Genomic DNA, 23,361 nt, shown 5'->3' on the forward strand with positions numbered 1-23,361 from the left:
CTCATTAGGTGGCCAAAGTATTTGAGTTTCATCTTCAGGATCTGGCCTTCTAAAGAGCAGTCAGGGTTGATCTCCCCTGGGACTGACTGGTTTGATCACCTTGTGGTCCAAGGGACTCGCAGGAGTCTCCTCCAGCACCACAATTCAAAGGCCACAGTCCTTCGGTGCTCAGCCTTCCTTATGGTCCAACTTTCACAGCCATACATTGCAACTGGGAAAACCATAGCCTTGACTATACGCACTTTTGTTGTTGTTGTTCTTTACATCTCTATATTTGCTTATTTGTAGTATGAGTTTAGAGTAACACCATACATAGTGTTCATTGTTGTATTATTATTACTGCCAAACTTCTGAAGCCAGAAGGACAACCATAGCACAAGAGAAGCGAGCGCTCCGTAAAGTCAGAGTTGCAAATGTTGCAACAGTGGTGCCCACACATGTCTGCCTGACATGTGGCAGAACACTCCGTGCCCGTATCGGCCTTATCAGCCACCTGCGGACACACCGTGGACAACTCACATCCCATTAGATGTCAAGGTCCTCATCGAAAATGATGGACGGACATGAGATTATTACTGTTACTGTACTGCCCTTAGATCCTGCATTTTTCCTCTTCTGAAGAACCCAAGGTGGCTTACAGAGTCCCATTTTACCCTCACAACAACAACCCTGTGAGGTGGATTGGGCCGAGAGTCTGTGACTGGCCCAAGGTTACCCAGTTGGCTCCATGGCCAAGTGGGGACTAGAACCCGAATCTTCCAGGTCTCCAGTCCAGCACTCCAACCACTGCACCATACTGGCTCTCATTTAAAAACGAGTATACTAAATTGGGGCATTTTAGTCAATTACAAATTGAACTGGCTGGCCATTTATGCATCATTTTTTAAAAAGCACATACAGCCCCCCTGCAAAAAGATGGAGATTTGCTAATTTATATGAATAGATTTGTTTTTAAAGAAAGAATTAATAAAAGTTAAACAGAAATACACTACATCTCACTACCATGGGAAAGGACAGGACCAGGTGCCCTGCACAGCTATTCAGTCTGCTCATCAGGTGCTAACTGCTGATGGGCATCTTCAAGGCCTCGGGGCTCTTTCTTCTTTGGTTCTTCATCTTGGAATAGACAACCTTCCAAATACAGAAAGATGCCTTGAAATAGGTGACCTCCTCTAATGTGGAAACATTTGTGCAACAATACTAGAGTATTGGTGATTATCAGATGCTGATAATTAAAAATTAAAAAAACAAGAAAAGTGTGAGTTCACCCACTTTCCTGGCACTGCCTATTTTATAGACCTAAGAAAATCAGTTGAAAGGAAGGCTTTCAGAAGGGAATTTTTGCAGCTTATATTACAAAAAAACAATAGAGCCCTGATATGTTGACTCTATGCTATGGGGACCGGGCGTTCTGCTTCTGGACTTGCATGCAGCAAGTATCACGCCGCACATTAAATTGTTCTGTCTTCACTTGAACAATCTGTTGCACTTTTATTGTACAGAATACTGCATCTAGGAAGAGATTGCCATACCTGTTTGCTTTATTGATTATAACGCTGCAAGAATTTCAAAACCCCTCCTTTTTCTTCTTTCCAGTTTTTACACACGGAAAGGATTACGTGCTTGCGCAAACCCTAAAGACCGTTGGGTGAAGAAGCAGCTCCACTGGCTGGGGTAGGTAGAAAGGATATGTTTCCTTGACAAAGCTAAAATACTTTGGACTTCTTACAGGAACTGCCTATTATACAGTAGCTCTGATCAAAGAGTATTGTTTGGCTACACTTTGGAAATCTAACATTTTTTCTTCACTTCCCCAGTCTGGAAATGAACATTTTGTTCTTCACTTCCCCAGTTTGGTTGGGCAGGGCTAAGTCTTCTTGGGTGGGATAGAATTTCCTATCCTTATTCATAATTCAGGAGCTATACAGCACAAGAGGAAATTCAAGCTTATGTTTATTTTTCTATTTTTATTACAGTGAAAAGCTCAAGAAGTTGTCACACTTAAACTATATTTGAAATGAAGCTAGAAGCCAGGACAAAGCCAGAATAAAGAACCTAACATAGGTTGGAATTGTGTCTCTACATGCGTTTGAGTGCTTGGTGTCTTTGAACCCCTGGATTCTCTGGAACCTCAAAAACGTGTTGCATCAAATACTTGCTTGAATGAAGCATCCCATATAAGTTGCTCTCTTCATTTCTATCAGTTCACATGTTGTGACTGATAAATATTAAATTGTATTGTAAATAATATTTACCTAACTGGTTATAGGGCACATTCTGTCTGTCAGAGGAAGCGTCCTGTAATGTGCATCACCAGCTACCACCACTATTGCTGCAACAGTGGATAGCCTTTTTTAAAAGTTCATATATTAAGTATAGTTATACCCTACACTTTCCTGCAAGGAGCTGAAGACAGTTTACACAATCCTTCTTCCCATTTTATGCTCACAACAACCCTGCATTGTAGGTTAGAATGTGAGTTAAAGTTATCCAGCGAGCTTCATGGCTAAGTGGAAAGTATAACCTGGAACTTCCCAGTCCTAATCTATCTCTCTAACCACTATGACATGTTGGCTTACCATTTTGAGCATTATGATGTCTGGTTTGTGGCCTTCAGGTGAATGAAATTTCTTTATTTGGTGACTGCTCACCAAACATTTCCAAGTAATATTGTCCATAATTACTCTATCCATATAAACTGAAATGTATATGCTACAATATTTTGAGTAATTTGACAAAAATGAGAACACAAACAAATAAATGTAAATTGTACAATGACTTTGTTTATGCTGTTTTTTGGCCTTACATATTCAGACATTTAGCTTTAAAAACATTTCTACACTTATGGAGGGAAACAGTCAAAATCTCTCTTAATACCTGTTACAAGCTGGACATTAGGAAAAGCTTTCTCACTGTCAGAGCAATACAACAGTGGAACCAGCTGCCTTAAGAGATGGTGGGCTCTCCCTCACTGGAGACATTCAAAAAGAAACTGGACAGCCATCTGAGTGGGATGGTGTAACCTGGTGTCTGCAACAGCAGGGGGTTGGACCTGATGGCCTTCATGGCCCCTTCCAACTCTTCTATTCTATGATTAACTTGGCCAGGAAAGGCCAGTCCAGATAAAGGTATTATACCTAGGGAAATATAATATCAGAAGTGGATATTTTGTATTAAAACATACAGAAGCAATTTAAACATACAGTATATGAGGGTGTGTGAAAATGCATAATGAGATATCTAGTGCATATTGCTACATAAACTAGTAAAATGTCAGCTTCTCCCAGGCACACATGTTGTGTCCCCTTACTCATTCTGACTTCTCTATTGTCCATCTTCATCCATCTATTGCTAAAGCCCCAGCTAGACTTCCTTTGCACACATCCAAGCCATTCTCACATCCATGCCTGCAAACATATTTTGTCCAACCAAGATGGTCAGGTTTCCTTTCTTAAATATTAAGAATCCCTACTTTAAGCTGCTGTGATCTGAGCTAGCAGCAGCTGACCAAGAAAGAGATCTTAGAGTTGTGATGCATAGCTGTTTTGTTAACCCAGCATGCAGCTACCGTCAAAAAAGCAAACTCCCTGTTAGGGATAATTGGGACAGAAATGGAAAATAAAACTGCCAATATTGTATTGTCCTTATACAAGTCTATGGTGCAACTGTACTTAGAATTCTGTGTACAGTTCTGCTCACCACACTTAAAATAACCCACTACAGCCATTGTCTTTATTGTATTTCCAGATTCTGGCAGAGCTGCCCAACTTCTTAACAAGCCTCTGTGTTGTTCAGTGTATGTGAAACATCACATTTTATTGATTCAGCCTCTGTTTTAAATTAATAGAAATTAAGGAAGAGAGGACAACTTGTCATTGATTCGACTGTACGGAGCAGTTCAGCCCCTTTTTTTGTTCCTCTACTATAGCGCAAAAGACTTTTATAAACAGCTATTGTAGCCTTAAGCGTTTGTATGAATCAATTAATTCCTCTGTAGGAACTGCTGAAGCATTTAGCACTGATGCCAAGAAACAGTGTAGATAATTGCACCAAGAACTACTATTAGCCCATAAATTATATCTAATCGGCAATACTGAAAATGGTAATTGTCTTCCTATAATTGGAACTAAAGTTTAAATTCCACTGCCTTCCCAAACGATCCACACAAAAGACCTTCTATTTGCAAAATTGGATTCTCCCTTAAAATTAATCTAGTGTGAGAATATAGATTACACTGCAACTAACACAAGACTTTTCATTCCAAGTCTCTCACTGCTAAGATTGTTAGTAGAGATTGTTACTATACTTGGATCCTAATGCCATCCAACGAAAAAGAGGGACCAAACACTTCGAAACAACCCTTGGGGGAGTATTAAATGAAAAGATTGTTTTCAAATCACTCATGCAGGTCAATAAATAAGCTTCATAATACAAACTAGGAGCATAATCATAATGTCACTGTTCTCACAGTAGATATCACTGTCTGAGCCACTGTTCCTCTTCCCTGAACGTGTACATACAGAACACTGTTAAATTACAGAATTTGCTCTACCTTGACTTTTTTTTTTATTTTAGTTCTCAATGTACCACAAAATGACCTGCTTGACAAACAGTAAGGTCACAGCAGAGTTTTAGAGGAAGAAGTTTTACAACTGCCAGCCTCCATAACTTTGATTACTTTAGAATCATCAAGTTCTTTTTCCTCCCAGTCTAACATTGGAGTTCAAGGTTTTTTAAAATATGTACTTGAAACATGACAAATGGGAAAGAAAAGCCTTGAAAAGCTACTATTACTCACTTCAAATAGCGTGAAGTTAAGCAAACTGATATGACCATTGAATGTATTTCTATTTTGTCCTCCCTCAGCCAAATAGTTAAGAGTGTTCAAAGTATAGTCAACCATATACTTTTGTATATATAGAATTCTGCTGTGATTCTGGTCTCACCTTGGAATAAGATGATCCAGGCTATTGATAAGATTGCTCCTAAAATATTTAGTTGAAATCCCATTTCTTCTCATTTAAATCTTTGGATTCAGTTCCTCTCATGCACAGCAGGCAATTTAAGATCATCAGAACCGAGAGGACTTGGGAGTTGCATTGCTCCTGGAAGCCTGGGGGGGCTGCACCTGCCCCACCACCAGCAGTGGTTGTCAGTAAAATCCCAGCAATTCCATCAGGACACAAAGAATAGCTGCATCATGCACCTTGTTTTCCAGCAGAGTCACACTCCCGACAGCTCACCAAACAGCAGTGAGCTGCACATCTTGCTTCACTGGGATTTTGGGGATGTGAGTTGCAACAACAGTGATGGCAGGTATTGGGTGGGAGTTTCACAAATGGCCATGACATGTTGCCCACCCCTGCTCTAGAACAACAGAAAACAGATAAACAGATATCCAATTATCTATGTAATTGTCCTTCAAGTATTTGAAGGTGGCTACTATATCACCCATTCATTGTCTTTCTTCCATCTGGGACTCCTTCAACCTTTCCTAATAGGACTTGGTATCTCCTAGACAAGTTACTATATATTAAGCCAGAGCTTAATAGAAGTCTGGCTTCAACAAAGCCTGTCTCAGACTAGCTGTTATGAACTCCATAGGCCCAAGATCGGATGAGCTGAACATAAGCTAACGCACTTGAAGAGTCAGCTGTACTGCTTCCTGTTTCTGAATACTAGATTATAGATTTATGTGCAGGCCTAAGGGCTTAATTCATGTTCTGTCTAATAGACCATGGGGAATTTGGTGGAAAACAGAAATTGATTTGCTTGCAAAAAGGATTTAAATGAGCAGTAATGTCTGAAATTGGGGAAAGGTAATGTTTGAATGAATGCATGACCCTGGCTTGCTGGAGGGTGACTGCAGCTCCATGGCTCTGCATTTATCTTTCTGGGCACAATCCTACAGGGATGCTCATAACTCTCCAAAACTTGGAGGTTTAGATAGATGATTTTCACGAAGTGCAGATCATCACTTCTGCTATGGAGTCAGAAGGAAGGAAGGAAGGAAGGAAGGAAGGGTAGGCACCACAAGGATGCTTTGTATTTTGGCAGCTCCAGTCTCTTTCTCTCCCCAGCTCCTCAAGCTCTTCCCAAATATCAATCTTAGAGAAGCAGGCAGTGCAGTCCTTTCCATGCCAGCTGTGCAAGAGGCTCTCCCTATGTTCATGTGGACCCATGTGGATTCCTAGTAATGAGTTCAGAGCGATTCTCCCACCTCACAGGGTTGCTCTGTATATGCATTAGCAAATTAGTCAAAACCAAGTTCTCTTCATTGGAAATTCTGTTTTGAAGCTGAACTGTTCCCCCACTTCACCATTGCCAAAGATGAATTCCTAAACACAAAGTAGACAAACAAACCCATTGAAAAGGCAAGAACTCTTATCCCCCAAAGTATTTTAGAAACCCTATGCTACTCTATCTTATTTCCTTTCTTTGAAACATGAAAGTTTTATCTTCAAAGGATAAACAGTAGGGAGTCATAAGAATGCTTTGAAAATGTACTGGATTATTAAACTCTGACCTGTACCATATTTGTGTTGACCTATAATGTTACTTTTTCATTGAAAATGGATTCTTCAAATGGAGTCTTTTACTTGGCTTTTTTTTTCTCCTGCAAGGTTTTTCCCCATAGAAAACTCACTCTGTTCATACAGTCAATAGGAATCATTCTTTGAAGGATCATTGGTCATTAGTGAGGTTTATTTTGGTATCAGAATGAATATTAATTACAGCTGAAGCAAAGATTCTAAGATCACTAGTCTTTGGTAACAATTTTCCTTTAATTATTTTCGCACAGACTTTCTAGTCTGCTTCAAAGTTTTAGACCAATGTTAGACCAATTCCCCTTTAGATTGATATTTTCTTTATGTCATAACTATACTGTTTTGTCCTTCATAAACTAACCACACAGCAACTTCAGAAAGTACTTCTCATTAACTTCGTGATATTGAGTTTCTTCTGTCGCTATTTCACTTGCACCACCACTGTTTATACTTCAGTTTGTTGGCTCAAGGAAAGGTTGGGATTACAGAAACATAAGAAAATGCCTTTGTGGTCCTTCGTATCTGCACAAAGGGGATCACTGCTTTTCCCCCTTGGTCCTCTAATCTGCAGAAAGGAAAACTTGTAATTTTTCCCCTTCAGTCCTTTGTAACTTCACACATTTGCAGGACAGTGTACTAGTATGACAGCAGCTAGTACAGCACCCAACAACATCAATATACCCCCCACATTTCCAGAAATGTTCAAACACCACCTGCCAAATGCCTCCTTCACTTTGGTGCTTGCCTTGACAGTGAACTCCAAAAAGGACAGCTGATTGAAACAGGAGCTTTGCTGTGGATGTAATTACTGCAAAAGTATGTGGAGCTTATTTATGCTCTGCCAATTTAAAAGTCAGCAAAGCTTGTGAATACAGCAGGAAAGCATGTATGTCCTGTGAATGTGCAACTTGTGCAAGGCCAAATGAAATGAAATGAGGCCATTTGTGTATTTTTTAAGGACCAATAAATATATAACACAATCAAAATGTTTCCAAGTATCAGTGCACTATCCACACATTGTTAGCAGCAAAAGAGGGAAGAATGTGGGGAGCAGTCAGTAGGGTTTTTCGTTATTCTTGATGGGCAGCTCTCTTTTACAACAGCTTAGGCCAGCGGTCGGCAACCCGTGGCTCTGGAGCCGCACATGACTTTTGAACTCCTCTGCTGCGGCTCCGTCGCTCAAACCACACGCCGGCACAGCTCAAAGCTCCACTCAGGAACGCAGCGCTAGCTAGTTAAGTAAATCAGCTAGTTAAGTAAATCGCTACATTCCTCTGCTAAACAAGCTTCCTGCAGGCTCTCATGTTACATGAAAAGATTCTCTTTGTCTCAGTGTAATTTCCTTCATCTGAATGTTAAAAGTTGTGCTTGGGACCTGTCACAATTCACATCACTTGACTGTTTATCTGCTAGTCAGTCACTAAACACACCTGTATCTGTGACCCAGCCGAGCTTCCCCCCCCCCCCGCAACCATGGATAAATCCAAAGAAAAGTTTCTGAAGAAAACCGAACGTTTAATGGTACATGGGTAGATTCATTTGCTTTTACTGCTGACGAACTTATGGGGTTTGCTGTTTAATGTAGCCCTTTAGCACTGACTTTGACTCTGCAGGAAGCTGTTCTCCTATTCAAAACATATGAAAGGAATCCTACTAGTTTATAATGTAAGATTAAAAATAAGTTTTTAGTGACTGAACAAGAGCTGCAGCTAAATCATAATGAAGATATATATCTACTTCTTTGTTTTAAGAAGATTCTTATAAAAATTCCAGCAACATTATTACATTGGGAGAGGGATGTTTGTTCAATATTTCACCATGCAATAAAAGGATGAGGGCACACAGAAGCAGACAGCGTTTTTGGTTTGCTGCAGGTGGCATGTTGGTTTGCTGCTAGCGGGTATATAAGTTCGGCTTTTTATTTCATAAATACGAGGAGGACTCAGATAGACATTGAGTATTTTATTTGAAAGTAACTTTCAACCCAGTGTCTTTTTTTCGGAGTTCAAAATGTTTTTGTTGCATGCAGAAATAAAAATTTGTTTTCTCTGTAGCGGTTTATTGATTTCATAAATGCAACACACTGTATTTTTATACATAGCATAAAGGTAAAAAACTATATATGCAGTGTTATCTTCATTTTAGATGTCAAAAAGGTTTTGCGGCTCCCGGTGTTTTCTTTTCTGTGGAAAATGGGTCCAAATGGCTCTTTGAGTGTTCAAAGTTGCCGACCCCTGCCTTAGGCTGAAGCATCTTTGCTGGGTTCAGTCACCATGACAAGACAATGTAAAGAACTTCTGCAAGACATGGATTCTCAGGGAGGCTTGTTTGACAGAAAAGGGGATATGCTTTGCAAACAAGCTTCAGACATCACACTAAGCCACCCTGCAATCACCCATGGTGACAAACCACTGTGGCTTAATATAATGTGTGGACAACATCACTGAGCCAGTATTATCATGATCAACTACCAGTGGCTTCCCATGATTTCAGACAGAATTCTTTCCGAGCCCGACTTGGAGATGCCAGGGATTGAATTCTGCATGCAAAACATGTGCTCTGCAACTGAGGTTACAAATCCTTCTCATATTATTTCTTTTCTACTGATGTATTTCATAGAAGCAGCTGTGATGTCTGTTTTCATATCTCAGCTGAAAGGAGCCACTTACTTGACAAATACTTGAGGATGGAGAGGCCAAGGAAGTCTGCTTGTGCAGAAACCTTTGCAGTTCAAACAGACATTTTGATTAATTAGTTTGAAACAAAACTTGCCATATTCCCATTCCAATGATGATGATGATGATGGTGGTAATAGTTTTTGTGCCTCCTATGTGTTGAAGCAGTTCACATTTATTTGGATAGTTCACATGCAATGATGACTGGCTGATTATTCTATTATTATTTGCATTTCTGAATCACCTTTCTTAATAAAAATAACTTGACAAAATTGTGAAAACATAAATAATGGCTAAAAACATTTCCATTTTTTAAAAGACAAAGTTTTGGTCAGATCCAGCAGGATTCCTTTATGTTAATCTGACACTTCTGCACAGCTTTTACACTTCATTATCTTTCCAAGTTTTGGATCTTAAAACACTGTCATTTTTTCCCTCTGGCCCTATCCCCCACTACACTCCTTTGTATTCTCTTGTAGGTGGCAAAACCGATTGAATTCAGTATAACTTTATGTGTGGGTTTCAGATGAATTGCAGTCTTAACAGGAATAAGTCTCATAGATGTCAGTGGAACTTCTGAGTAAAGGGAGTCATTGATGTCAGTGGGACTTCTGAGTGCATAGGAAATTCTAGGCACATTCAGACAGTCTTACAAATCTCAGCCAGTCATACAATCTGGAAGATGCTGGGAATTGCAGGTATATTTTCCCGTAAACATGCTTAAGATTCTGCCATTACGATCATAATTATGAAAGATGCAGGATGTATGCGCGGGGAAGGGATGTATGCGCCCGCGCGCTCAGATCACACAGTCTTGCACCAGTCCTATGTACACTCAGCGGGAAGTAAGCCCCACTGAATTGAGCAAGGCTCCCTTCCGAGTAAACATCGCGCAATCTAGAGCGGATGTAGCTAGAAAAAGGGGAGCCTTACAAATCCTAGCATTCCTCAGCCAGCAGAATGCAAAGCCTTTCGTTGGAGGTTTTTGTTTTGTCGAAATATGCACAGGAGAGAGCTGGAAGTCCGCAGCCGCCTCCCCTTCTTGCAGGTTTTATCTCCCCCTCTCTTATGCCTCTGACCCACTGTGATGGCCAAAGAAAGCCACTCATCCCCACTGCTATGGTAACCGCCGCCTGCCAGCCACGTAACACACAATTTACGGCTGCCCACTTCCCGCAAATCTCCTTCCTTCTTTCCCCACTCCGGGGACGACGCCCAGAAAGCCGGGGGAGGAGCTCAGCCGCGCCTGCGCGTTTCACAGAGCGTCGGTTTGTCTGGTTTCTATGACGACGGCGGGGCTGGCTGCGAGGCCTTGGCGGCGGTCAGACCCAAGATGAAGCTGAAGCGGTTCTTGCTGCGCTATTACCCGCCGGGTGCGGAAGGGTGGGGAGGAAGGCAACTGGGGAGCTGCTGTGGGAAGGACTGGACGCGGGGAGTGAAAACGGCAGCGGCGAAATGCTCGTGTGCGAGGAAACGAGGCGATGCCGAAGTCAGGAGGGATGGAGGTGGCGATGGCAGGGTTAACGGGGAGCAGGGACGGCGACAGGGCCGAGGGCAAGTGCTCGAGTGAACGCACGGAAGCACAAGCGGGGGAATTCATAGCAGAGCTAAACTGGAGAGGCTCAGTCCCCGAAGTTACTGCTCAGTATGAACCCCTACTGAGGTTGCAGGTTGATAGGCACACTTGCTTGGCAATAAGCCCCATAGAACACATGCGTAGGATCGCGTGTAAGGATGTGTAGCTTTTCTGCGTTTATATTTTGGGGCACTCTCTTGCAGATGTTTGGAGAAAAACAAAACGTTTTACAACTCCTAGGGCTGGTTGGGGAATGCTGGGGGTTGTGCGACTTTTTTTTCCCGGACGTACCCCTTAATGACTTTGTGTCGCTATGATGCTGGAGGCGGTTCGGGACAAGGCTTTTACTGTGTAGTAGCACTGCCGCATTCGCGGGGAGGTTTCCAGGTGACGTCAGCTTCCACTTGTAATCCGCCTGTTCTCCCCCCCCCCCCCTTAATTGTGGCAGATCTGTTAAGGAAAAAAAAATGGCTTTTTCTTACCAGAGGAAAAAAGATAAAGGAGAAAAGACAGAATGGCAGTACAGTGCCTTTTGCTTGTCAGTGCTAGGAAACCTCCATATGAAAGCTTCCTTTCCAGTAAGGAAAAAAAAAAAAAAAACGAATTAAGAGATGGGAAAAATGGGAGGACTACAAATGGAAGATGGTGTCTAGACTCCTTATAAAGTTCCATGAATGAGACACTGTAATTGCACAAAGAAAGCCTTGTCTGAAAGCACCAGGGATCTGTTGACTAAAGTAAGTCCTACTACTTATTCTTGGGTAAACCACCTTGAAAATACGTATGTTCAAATTCCATCTAATAAACTGGCATGTGTGTCATCATAGACTCAGCCTTTAAATAGAAATAACAATGAGGTTCTCTGAGGATGTGCAGAGTGACTTTTCCTCAGTATTAAGTAATGACACATCCTTTTGGAGATTAGTAGACAGGGTATCCATATTGTATTTTAAAGGTTTCTCAGTGAAGAAAATGTGGGATATGAATAACATAGAATACTACAACCTCATCCTCCTATTCCTTCATGTCTGTTACTGCTTCATCTTCTGGTTGCCTATGATGATAGTTAGCTTCCCTGACATGGACAAAATCAGGAATATGTATGCTGATTTATGACCCCAATTCACTGAAGTAGTGCATATTGACTTTTGGCACTTATTATAAACTAATTGGAAAATTGTGATTGTAATTAACATGCAGTATCCAGGACTGCCTGGGCATGTTCCAGGCATAGATAGGCATGCTCAGTTCATAGTTGTGAACATAAAATTCAGCATGTGTTAATTAAAAGTTGAGGTTCCAAGTGATTCACTGAGAATTTGCACCTTCCTAAATATATGAAATCCTCATGTAAAAACAGAAAGTATAACATTTACAGTGTTGTTTTTAGCCAAACAGTAGTGCGCATCTGCAGAATACTGATTGCTACAGGAAACAACTGACTAGCATGAAAACATTAGCCTAAAATCTAATCCACAAAGTATTTATACTCAATTACACAAATTGCAATAAAGGTAATGAAGTAGGCAGCTTGCATGTCAGCTATATTTAGTAAGGTGTCATATGGTATGTATGGCAGATTTACATTTGCATTTGAAAGATCTCAGATCAGTAAATAAAACTGGTGTGTCAGTACATTTTTATGCTATCAGTTGTTTGAATTTTGATCCTGCAGTTCCTTCGAATGTACCAATAGCAAATTTTCAGGAGCACTGACTTAAGAGAAATCTTTTAAAATAATAATTTGAGTGTAACTTGCATTGAAATAAGTAATTCAAATACATTCATCTAGGGGTAAGATACATACACCTTTCAGATGAAGTTTTCATGGTGCAATTCCCTTGCCACATTCACAGATTTTTACAGGGTGTCTTGAGAGCATTATCAGTTTGCAAACCTCCCATATTTTCCCAGAACCTTTTCTGTCTTGTATTACAAGTAAAAACTTGGAGGAAAAGACAGAATAGTTGTCCAGTGCCCCTGTCTGGAAGCACCATAAGATTAAAGCACTGCTTGAAAATCCTATTGATGCAAGAACCGGGAAGCTATTGGCAGCACAATCCTGTGGTTGCTAGACAGCATCTATACAGCCATAGGATTTTTCTGAGACCCAGCTGCAAAGTTAGAAAATAACTTTGACTTCATAGTTGGGTCTGATCATTTGGAGTGCCCTTTCCCTCACTCACAGCTGTTGCAGAAAGAACTGGGCTGACGGTATCTCCAAGGTCACAAAAGCAGCCTTGGAGATGGCATTTAGGGGGCATTCTTAGGGGTTGGGGAGGAGAGGAGACAGGCACTGCCAAGATACAAGGTTTCCTGGCAGTGCCTTTACCATCCTTTTCTCTAGCTTTGAACTTCCCCATTTAGACTGCTAAAACTAACCATCTGTTTTGTGTGGTAGGAAGAGTATGGGCAGAACTTTTACCTGCAGGTCCTTCTATTCTGCATAGGATGCTTATAATCCCCTGAATTTGGAGGATTATAGGCATCCAGACTGTATTTGTGCCCTAAACTATTTGCACTATATTTTCATTACACTACCATTTCACTGCATTTACTCTGCATATTTAAAAGGCACCTTGGGCATTGCAAAAACTTCAGAATCTAGCCATCTGAGTACTTCTTGAAAGAATAAAAATGTCTAATGATATGAACTCGTGCAGTGTAGTGGTACTCCTTGGAGTGGAAAACCCACAGTTCAGTTTTATGAAGATTTAGGGAGTCCCATTTCAAATATGCTTTTGCCATGAACAAATTAGGTTGTCTTACACAAGCCGCTATAACTCAGTTGTTGCAGGGACCAAACTGACATTCTCAAAGGTAGCAGTATGGCTAATTCATGTTTTCCAAGCATTCAAGCCTCAAGGCTTGTATTGTATTGCTGGCAAAGTGGATTTTCTAGCCAACTAGAAAAGTTCCTTCTGCGATGTGTAAACTGTGTCAGATATGGAGATGTGACTATTTATCCTGTATATAATATTTTACATGGCTCTAAAATTGCATCTAGGCATTGTGGCCTTAGAATTTTGTTTGTTTGTTTGTTTTGGTCTACAGCTCCCATAGCTAGCACACCAATGTTGAACAGTTGATGGGAGTTGTAGGGCAAAACATCTGGGAGGCCTTAAGTTGCCTACTCCTGCAATATGGAATTCAGGCTCTTCTCTTAGTCATCCAATCAGGTAAAGTTGGTCTACAGTTTTACAAAAATGAATTATGTAGTTCTAGACAGCAGCAATGCCTATTCTCTCCCTACAGCAATTTCCTGGAGTTTTTTCTTTTCCTCCTCTGTTCCCATTTTTCATCTTGTGGCAGAGATTTCCATAAGTTAATGGTGTGTGTAATTGGGTAATCCTGAGTTCTGCATATATAATCAATATGACATTTGGAGCTACAATTATATGAATGTTTAAGTATTTATTTTACTAGATGAATGTAGTAACTGGAATTCAAAAGAACTACTTTAGGACTTAGAAACCAAAGAACCTGCTCTAGGGACTGCAGTCCTATGCATACTCAAGAACCTAAGAATTTAAGAATAGCCATGCTGGATTGGACCAAGGATCCATGTAGTCCAGCACTCCATACACACAGTGGCAAACCAGCTGCCCACAGGATCCCTCAGGCAGGATGGGTGCAAGACCTTCTGCCCAAGCTCCTCAGCAGCTGGTGTATGCAAGCATGCCACCTCTGCTAGAGGAGGTGGCACATAGCCAGAAGGACTAGTAACCACTGATAGCCTCCTTCCTTATGAATCTGTCTAATCTCTTTTTAAAGTCATCCAGATTGGCAACCATCACCAATTCCCATGACAGTGAATTCCACAGTTTTACTGCATGCTGCATGAAGAAGTGCTTTTATCTGTCCTAAAGCTTCCACCAATCAGCTTCATAGAACTAAGCTCCATTAAACACAATGGGCCATCCATGCTGCTGTGTTGCACGTACACTCAAGAGCTTGTGTAAGAAGAGTAGAACAACAGATCCTCTAGTCATATCATAAACTCCCTATGCATAGTTTCAAAGGCAGCTCGCCATGTGTCTTGCACTGGTGATATTAGTCTTTTAAGGAACACAGTTTAAGATTTCTTGGGCAAATGTAACTAGTTGTGCAATTCTTTGGGCCTTGGCCTGTGTTCTCCAGTATGATACATACTCAAATTGACGTGATGTCTGCCTGTTTGTATTCATTTTTATATGTTATAAATCAGAAGTATTGCTACAGAAATTAATAAGATTTCGAGTTTGCCTTCAGAAGTGAGCACTGTATTGAATTAATACTGGTTGTGTTATTTTTCTTCAAAGGCATTATACTGGAATATGTTCAAGGTGGGGAAGTGAAAACCAAGTCCATAGATTTACTAGATCTCAGTACTGCGTGAGTATTGTATTTTATTGTAGGCAATGAAACTACATATAAGCATAGAAGATTGCAACTGATAAACACAAAATGGCTAAAGTGCTTAAAATGTATTTCTTTTTTTGTTATGAACTACACAATCTATGATGTTTTTTCTATTTCTTTTCTTTTATATATATATATATATATATATATATATATATAGAAAGAGAGAGAGAGCGCGCGCGCGCGCGCGCGCCATGGAAGACTATAGAAGCAGTATAAAAATGTAGTATTTGTGTGCATGTGTATATTCAGTTAAAGATTGAGGTAATGTGTTTGATACTGTGTCCATTGGCATAACTAGGATATAGCCTTTTGTGAGTTTCCTATAGCTTGAAAGTTCAATATTTCATGATATTTATTTCACTGCTGCTGTTACATGATAGCAGTTTTAAAAGCCATAAAATGTCTTACAATCAGGTACAGTTAGCAGCAAAGGCCAGATATATCCTATGTGTTACAACAAGCTGTAATCCATGTGGTTTATTTGAAATATAAAAAAATTATAAAAACATAAATTAGATTAGCATCTAAACTTTGTCTTACTCAGAATAGACCCATGCAGATTTATGGGACTTATATTGCATAGGACTAACTTGCAGTCCACTGCACAAAACTGAAATTTCATCCAAAGGGTTTGAAAGCAGATCATCTGCAGCATGTTATGGGTGTTTTTGATGGCAGCTACAACTGGGAGGAAGGGAGGGGGAAGCCCTGTTGTGTGAACAAATGTCCTGTTGTGCAAGTAGACAAGATATACATCTATTTATTTATTAGATGTATATCTTGCTTTTGTCTTACAACAAACTCAAAATGGCTTACATAATTTCATCCTGCTGCTCTCAATCTTATCCTCACAACAACAACCCTGTGAGGTAGGTTGGACTGAGAGTCTGTGACTGACCCAAAGTCACCTAGTTGGTTCCATAGCTGAGTTGGGACTGGAACCCAGATCGCCCGAGTCCCAGTTCCATGTTCTTAACCTCTATACCACACTGACCCTTTTATGTTGGTTTAAATCCATTTTTATTATTATTATTATTATTATTATTATTATTATTATTATTATTATTATTATTATAGCATTTATTTCCATGCATCTGTAAATGACTGAATCTTGTTTCCTGGTTGTTCATACTACTGAGATGCAAACCTGTCTTCAGACACCTGATGTGAAATGGCAAGAATATTCAAACTGTGTTGTTCGAAGCCATAAAAGAAGCTAAGTTTATGGCTATGGTGGGAGTCATTCTCAGTTAAAGATATTACAGTATTGTTTCAGAAGACAAACAATGACTCACATATTCTATTGCCAGTATACCTAACATGTGACTCTTGATCATGTCAGTAAATAATTATTGAGAACTTTCATGAATGTGTCCTTTATTCCATGGACATTATTCCCTAGTGGAACATCTATCCTTCACAAATGAGAACTTCCTGGTAAAAATTCTTCACAAACAGGATACAGTTTTGTAAACTGTATATTTGTTCTCAGTGATATTGTTGTACTTTAGACATTCCAAAAGATGTATGGCTATCTTTAGAGGGGGTGGGGTTTGGTTTAAAGATAAGTTAAGCTCTTTTAAGTCCTATAACCTACAACATTTTTTTTATTTTTATTTATTTATTAAAACATTTTTATGCCGCCCCATTTGCCGAAGCCTCGGGGCGGCTCACATCAATAAATTAAAATAATTATAATATAAATTAAAATATAAATATAAAATTAAAATACAACAGCACAGTATAAAATAAGCCGCCCTGGCCAGATAAAATCAATAATGTTAACAGTTAAAATGCCGCTTGAATAAAAAGGTCTTTGCCTGGCGCCGAAAAACAAATAACGACGGCGCCAGGCGGACCTCTCTGGGGAGCGCGTTCCATAACTTAGGCGCCACCGCAGAGAAAGCCCTCCTCCGAGTACCCACCCTCCTAATTTCTTTCATGGAGGGTTCCCGGAGAAGGGTCTCCCCCGCCGATCTCAAGGGGCGGCTGGGCATATATGGATGCAAGCGCTCCTTCAGGTAACCAGGACCCAAGCCGTTTAGGGCTTTATAGGTCATCACCAACACCTTGAATTGGGCCCGGACTTCAATGGGAAGCCAGTGAAGCTGACGGAGAACTGGAGTCATGTGAACACAACGCCCAGTCCCCGTCATCAGCCTGGCAGCTCTGTTTTGAACCAGTTGAAGTATCCCGACCGTCTTCAAGGGTAGCCCCACATTGAGCGCGTTACAGAAGTCGAGACGGGAAGTCACCAATGCATGTGTCACTGTCGCGAGGCAGTCATACTCCAGATAGGGGCGCAGCTGGTGGATCAGCCGAAGCTGGAGGAAAGCGCTCCTCGCCACTGCGGTCACCTGAGCTTCTAGTGAAAGCTCCGGGTCGAGGAGCACTCCCAAGCTGCGAACCTTGTCCCTAAGAGGGAGTGCAACCCCATTCAGAACAAGGTTCAGTTCACCCTCTCCAAAGCCAGAACCACCAACCAACAGGACCTCCGTCTTGTCTGGATTGAGCTAGCACACTCCAATTTAAAACATCACCCTAGTCATAGCAACTCATATTTACCACTGATTTTAATTTCAAACAGTAAGTTGTCAAAATATCATATGGTCTTATAAGTATGCACTGGCATTATTTTTCTCTGTCATGTATAAGTTATATCATAAGTCCTTTGATATAAGGATGCCCAGAATCCTCAGAGTTTGGAGGGTTCTGAACATCTGGATTGTGCTTTAAATGAAAAAAGAATGTACTCAATAGAACTAATGGATGTAATTAAGTTATGCAAACATTTAAGCTGGACTATACATTTCTTTCCTGGGATGCTAAAAGAGATTAGAGAGCCTAAATGAGCAACAAAGTTTTTCTGTTTTATAAAATAGTGCAGATGATTGTGCAGCAGGATTTCCTTTTTGTTAAGACAGTAAAGATTTAACAGCTGGATATGAGATAGGGATAGATCCCATATGCGGTAAGCAATGGTAAGCATTTTATCTCAGATAATATTCAGTAGATTGCCCCTTACCCAGTCTTTGTCTACAATATAGCACATATATTGGTTTGGAAAGGAGCATGCCCCTGATCAACTAGCTATATGTATGTCCTGATCCTCTATATTGCATTTCATTTTCTAAACTACTTTACTGAATTATTTTCTACTTCAACAGGTGTATCTTGATCACTTTCCTCTGTGTTTGTGGCTGAATGACCACCAAGAATTTGTGACCCATTTTACTCTGGATGCTGCAGTTATTCTGTAGGATAGAATGGGGGGTCCTGGCGCAAATGACATTACTTTCAGGTTTCCTCAATTTATGTGATGTCATGTTTGCCAAAAGAAAAAAATTATGTTTTAAAATATATTTTAGCACAGATGTAGAAGCCTTAGTAGAAGATATTGGAAAAGCAGAACCTCTCATCACAGCATCACGTAAAGATCAGGTTGTACGTTTAATACTGCGATTACAAGAGAAGCTGGGTCAACAGATGGACCATAAGTTCTATCTTTTTAAGGTAAGAGCCATGGGAGTATTGCTGGCTTTTGATTTCAGTAATGTGTTTTGTAAGACTTGGTTGAATCTTGTCCTCTAATAGCTTGTGATCTACAATAGGACCACTGAGAAACAGGAGGAATCAGCATGCTCAGGAGAACTCCAAAGGTTGCAGAAATACAAAACACATTTTAAAAACAACACGAAAGCAAAAGGGTTTGCCTCCACACCAGGCAGCCCAGGAACATGCACAGTTGCCATGTAATAATAAGTGTCTGTTGGAAAGAAAACTGGAAAGTCAGGCATGGGCTAGTGGAATGGAATGCCCTGGAGGAGGACATGGCTTGCTGGAACTCTGAATGGAAGCACTCCAGCTTAATATGGACTTTTAAGCTAGAATGCACTGTAATGTGCTGTTGTTTCTTGTGGACAAGGGACACAGTCATTTAGTTCTTTGTGTTTTCTGTCTGTGTTTGGATAAGTAGGCCTACACAGGTTGTGACTGCCTATGCCAGTCCTCCAGATGGTTGAAGCAAACTCCAATCAGCTTTTATCCTCATGGCCAGTGGCAAAGATAATGCGAGTTACATTCTAAACTCCCAGAAGGTGGCAGGATGGGGAAGTCTGCACTGAGCTAAATAAAGCACATAGCAATGTATTGTGTTATGCCTATGTTAAATTACACACACATACACACCAGTTTTGCCATTTCAGGTACGCAGCGGAAGCAGATTTATCAAGCCCTTGTGGACTATTACTAGTGGTCTGCATTCAGGTTGGTGGTTCACAAGTTGTACAGGCCAGAGATACAGTATTGTTAAAGGCAAAGAAAGATTTTTGAAATACTCAGTCTGTATGCAGCAGCTTTGAGCTTTTCATCTGAAAGTCTGTTTTATCAACGGGTTACATGAATATTTTACTTCTCACACAACTCATCTAGAAATGACGAAGCAAAGGAACACATTAATGTCTGCTCTGTCACAACCCCTTTCTTATATTGAAATATCAATTGAAATATCATTTTCACATAGCCAGATGGCACTGTTGAGCTATTCTGACTACCAAGGTGATTTTACAGATTATTTTAGCCAGAGCCCATCCTCTCCAGGGCACATCTTTCCTTGTTACTTACATGCTGCTTCTATGCAATGAATGATGCATGGAAGGATCCATTGAAAGATGCAAGATCTATGCATTGAAATGGGAAAGAGTATTTGAGAGAAAATGTCAGGCTATGGGCATCTTAGGGTTTTAGTTAGGAAAACATGGCTTTCTGTGCAAGTCTTGGAGCCCTGCAAGTAATGAGATTTGGCAACTCAACTGAGAGGTCACAAAGAAAATAATGAATCCTTCTGTTTGGGCCTTCTGTAATAATACATGGGAATTCTGAAAGTATGATAGGTTGTTGTTAATGTCCAGGTTTGGGTTAGGTTTAGGGAATGGTGATTCCTTGTGAATGTCTAAGTGGTTGGGAATTGTCAAGATGAGGCAAGGCTTGTGAGTGGACCAAAGGAACATCCTGAGCTATGCATTTTTCCTTTTTTGGGAATATCGATGTCTTACACTGGGAGGAAGCATTGGAGTGAAAAATCTCATATTAGGGTTAGGAGTAGAACATTGTCATTTCCTGTGCAGGTCTCAGGACCTGAACAAGAATAAGATTGGGCAACTAAACTGAGGGTGTCAGAAAGAATTCCATGAATCCTTCAGTTTGATCTCTTGGAACAATGCATGGGAATTAATGACTGCTAGGGTTGGCACAAAATATAAGGTTAGGGTTAGGAGATGGTGGTTCCCTGTTCATGCCTAAAGGTAGAGGTTTCCCCTTGACATTAAGTCCAGTCATGCCTGACTCTAGGGGGCAGTGCTCATCTCTGTTTCCTTGCCGAGGGAGCCAGCTTTTGTCCGCAGACAGCTCCGTGGTCATGTGGCCAGCATGACTATAAACACCAAAGTGCACAGAATGCTGTTACCAGCCAACCGAAGTGGTACCTTTTTATCTACTTGCATTTTCATGTTTTTGAACTGCAAGGTTGGCAGGAGCTGGGAAGGAGCAACGGGAACTCACCCCATTGGGCAGATTTGAACTGGCGACCTTTCAATCAGCCAGCCCAGCAGCACAGCAGTTTAAACCACTGCGCCATCTGCAGTCCCTAGTGCCAGTTTATGCCTAGTGGTATGTATATTCTTGAGTTGGGGAAGGCAAGTTTAGGTTTCCACAGGAAGAACCTGAAACTTGTATTTCTGCATTTTTGGGATTATCTGTTAATTCAAACAGGGGAAATTACTAGATTGAAAATCTGAGTTTAGGTTAGGGTGAACTAAACCTGGCTTGCTGGTTGTAAGGTCCTGAAAAGGATCAGAATTCTGCAATAAAACTGAGAAATCACGTAGAAGCCAGCAAATTGTTCAACAGGGGCTTCTGTATCAATGTATGGGAATTCTAATTGACTGCCTGTGTGGGGTGAAACTTCAGGTTAGGGTTAGGTTTGTGAAATCATGATTACCTGTGCAGCTGTTGGGATCTGGAAAAAAAAGGATTGGTTAACCACGCTAAGTCATCATGAAGAGGACCCTTTGTGGTTATGCTGGATAGCTCATAGGAATGCAGAGGAAGTCTGCATGGCTGGTGTGGTCTGGAGGAAACTTCTGGTTTGGGTTCAACTTAGGAAACCTTGATTCCTTGTGCTTATTGATGGGTCTTGAAATGACTGAGATAAGGCAGGCCAGTGCCATGGTGTAATGGAATAACCTGAGTGATGCGTTTCTGCACTTTTGAGAAGATCCATGCATTAACATGTGAAGAGGTTTTGAAGTGAAAATCTTACATTACAGTTAGGATTAGGAAAATGTGGTTTCATGTGCAGGTGTCAGGGCCTGGAACAGGAGTAGTCATGAAGAAGACTCTTCATTCTTCACTTGGATAGAGAGCCCATAAAAATGTATGGGAATTCTGCATAGTTGCTATGGTCAGGGCAATAGTTCTGCTTAGGGTTACATTTAGGAAATAGACAGGCTCCCTGTGCATGTTTTAGGGCCTGGCATTTCCTGAGGCATTGTAAGCCTGTGTAATGGTCCGAAATAACAACTTGAGAGATGCATTTTTGTGATTTTCTGAATCTCCATGGGTTAAAATGTAATTTAGTATTGGAGTGAAACACATTAGCATTATGATAATTAAACATGGGACCCTGTCAGGTTTGGGGGCCTAGAGAGGAACCAGGATTTGGCAGCTAAACAGAGTGGTACCACCTCCAACAACCCCCCTCCCCAATCCTTTAATTTGACCTCATTTAAAAAGGCATGGTAATTCTCTTTGGCTGCTAGGTTTGGGGTGAAGGTTTAGGTCAGGGTTATAGTTAGGGTTAGGAAATCCTGGCTCCCTGTACATGTCTAAGGGTCTGGAAATACCTGGGGTGGGGCCTCTGTCACTTCTAGTATCCTTTGTAATAGTTTACTTTTTGCTGGTATGTGGGAGTCTGATGATCTTAGAAAGCCCTATACCCACAGTGAAACAGTGAGCTCAAGGTGTTATCACTGTGTGGGAAAGGCTTTCTTGCTTCCCAATTCTCTGATTTACTCTTTACTAGCAGATAAGAAGAAACAATTTCTAGCCTTTTCTTGGCATTCACAGTAGTTTTCTACTTCAGTATAGTGAGAAAATAAAATATATTGTGAAGGCCAAAGTAGCTGTCTACTGCAATCAACAGAAAGCTGTTTGTGAAAAGGCATCAATGAGTTTGACCACTGGTTGAAAACTCATTATGTTAAGAATGCTTTCAAAACTTCTCATATGCTTGATTTTATTATGGAAAAAAATATTCTGTCTTTTTATTCACATCAACCAGTTGATGAGAGTCCTGGAATTAGCTCCAACGTGGATGAAATGCAATGTACTATAATATGGAAATGTAAAACATGTACAACTAGTCCTTTGTACTAGTCCATATATCTAATTATTCCCAGCAGTTGAGAAATGAACTCATGCTGATTAGGTCTGCCTGTTTCTTGTTACTGAACAAGAAAATAACTACTTTAAGACACAATCCTTTGCATATTGAGGCAGAGCAGGGGCCCACAGCTGTCAGCATGGATGAGCCAGCCACTCTGATATTTCAGGTCAGTTTTTCCTCACAATTCTGTGGGATAAATCTTTGGTTTCTTTACTACATATCTAATGAATTTATTTTCCTGTTGTTGCAATCTCAGGTGATTAATTTAAAAGAACAAAGATTGCTTCATACTATTTGAGGGGTAAAGGGCCAGTGAGAGAATAAGCAAGCGAGAAAGACTTTATTATCCAGCAGCAGTAGTTCAAGCTCACAGTTGTCTTGTGAGATTATAGGGCTTTTTAAGTTCATTAGATTCCTACAATTTTAAGTCCTATTTTTGGAGGGCTTTTTCAATGCTTTTGTGAAATTGTCGTCAGCAGATGCTCCTAACTAGTTTAACTAGTTAAACTTCATTGCTTCATTATACCATAGACTGACTCCTTCATACTTTTGCTTTCATATCACTCTTTCCTCATGTATTTATTTATTGGCAGGCTAGCTCAAAATCAAACAGTATGGAAATATCTTAAGAGTGGCAAACCAGCACTCAACAAATCATATAGCACTATAGGTTCAATTGTGCAAATCCACAGTTTATTCTGGAAAAAACAAAGC

The 23,361-nt window shown here is 40.6% G+C and overlaps 2 protein-coding genes across 3 annotated transcripts in view; both read left to right on the forward strand.

The window, feature by feature from the left end:
• Positions 1–2,758, forward strand: part of CCL20 (C-C motif chemokine ligand 20) — a 4,106-nt gene extending 1,348 nt beyond the window's left edge. Inside the window, exons 3-4 of the mRNA XM_044432993.1 lie at positions 1,597–1,674; positions 1,977–2,758. Coding sequence (XP_044288928.1) covers positions 1,597–1,674; positions 1,977–2,016 — 118 coding nt within the window. The 3' untranslated portion in view covers positions 2,017–2,758. The remainder of the gene's footprint in view (positions 1–1,596; positions 1,675–1,976) is intronic.
• A 7,733-nt stretch (positions 2,759–10,491) lies between these two features.
• Positions 10,492–23,361, forward strand: part of DAW1 (dynein assembly factor with WD repeats 1) — a 39,679-nt gene continuing 26,809 nt past the window's right edge. The window contains exons 1-3 of one of the 2 annotated variants that reach the window (XM_044433018.1): positions 10,492–10,596; positions 15,101–15,173; positions 18,572–18,716. In XM_044433018.1, coding sequence (XP_044288953.1) covers positions 10,557–10,596; positions 15,101–15,173; positions 18,572–18,716 — 258 coding nt within the window. In that variant the 5' untranslated portion in view covers positions 10,492–10,556. Of the gene's footprint in view, positions 10,597–15,100; positions 15,174–18,571; positions 18,717–23,361 lie in introns of those variants that run through there. The other variant, XM_044433017.1, reaches the window with a different exon arrangement.

The sequence above is a fragment of the Varanus komodoensis genome, unplaced genomic scaffold (genome assembly GCF_004798865.1).
Source record: "Varanus komodoensis strain SLA01 unplaced genomic scaffold, ASM479886v1 scaffold25, whole genome shotgun sequence".
In the NCBI taxonomy this organism is placed as follows: domain Eukaryota; kingdom Metazoa; phylum Chordata; class Lepidosauria; order Squamata; family Varanidae; genus Varanus; species Varanus komodoensis.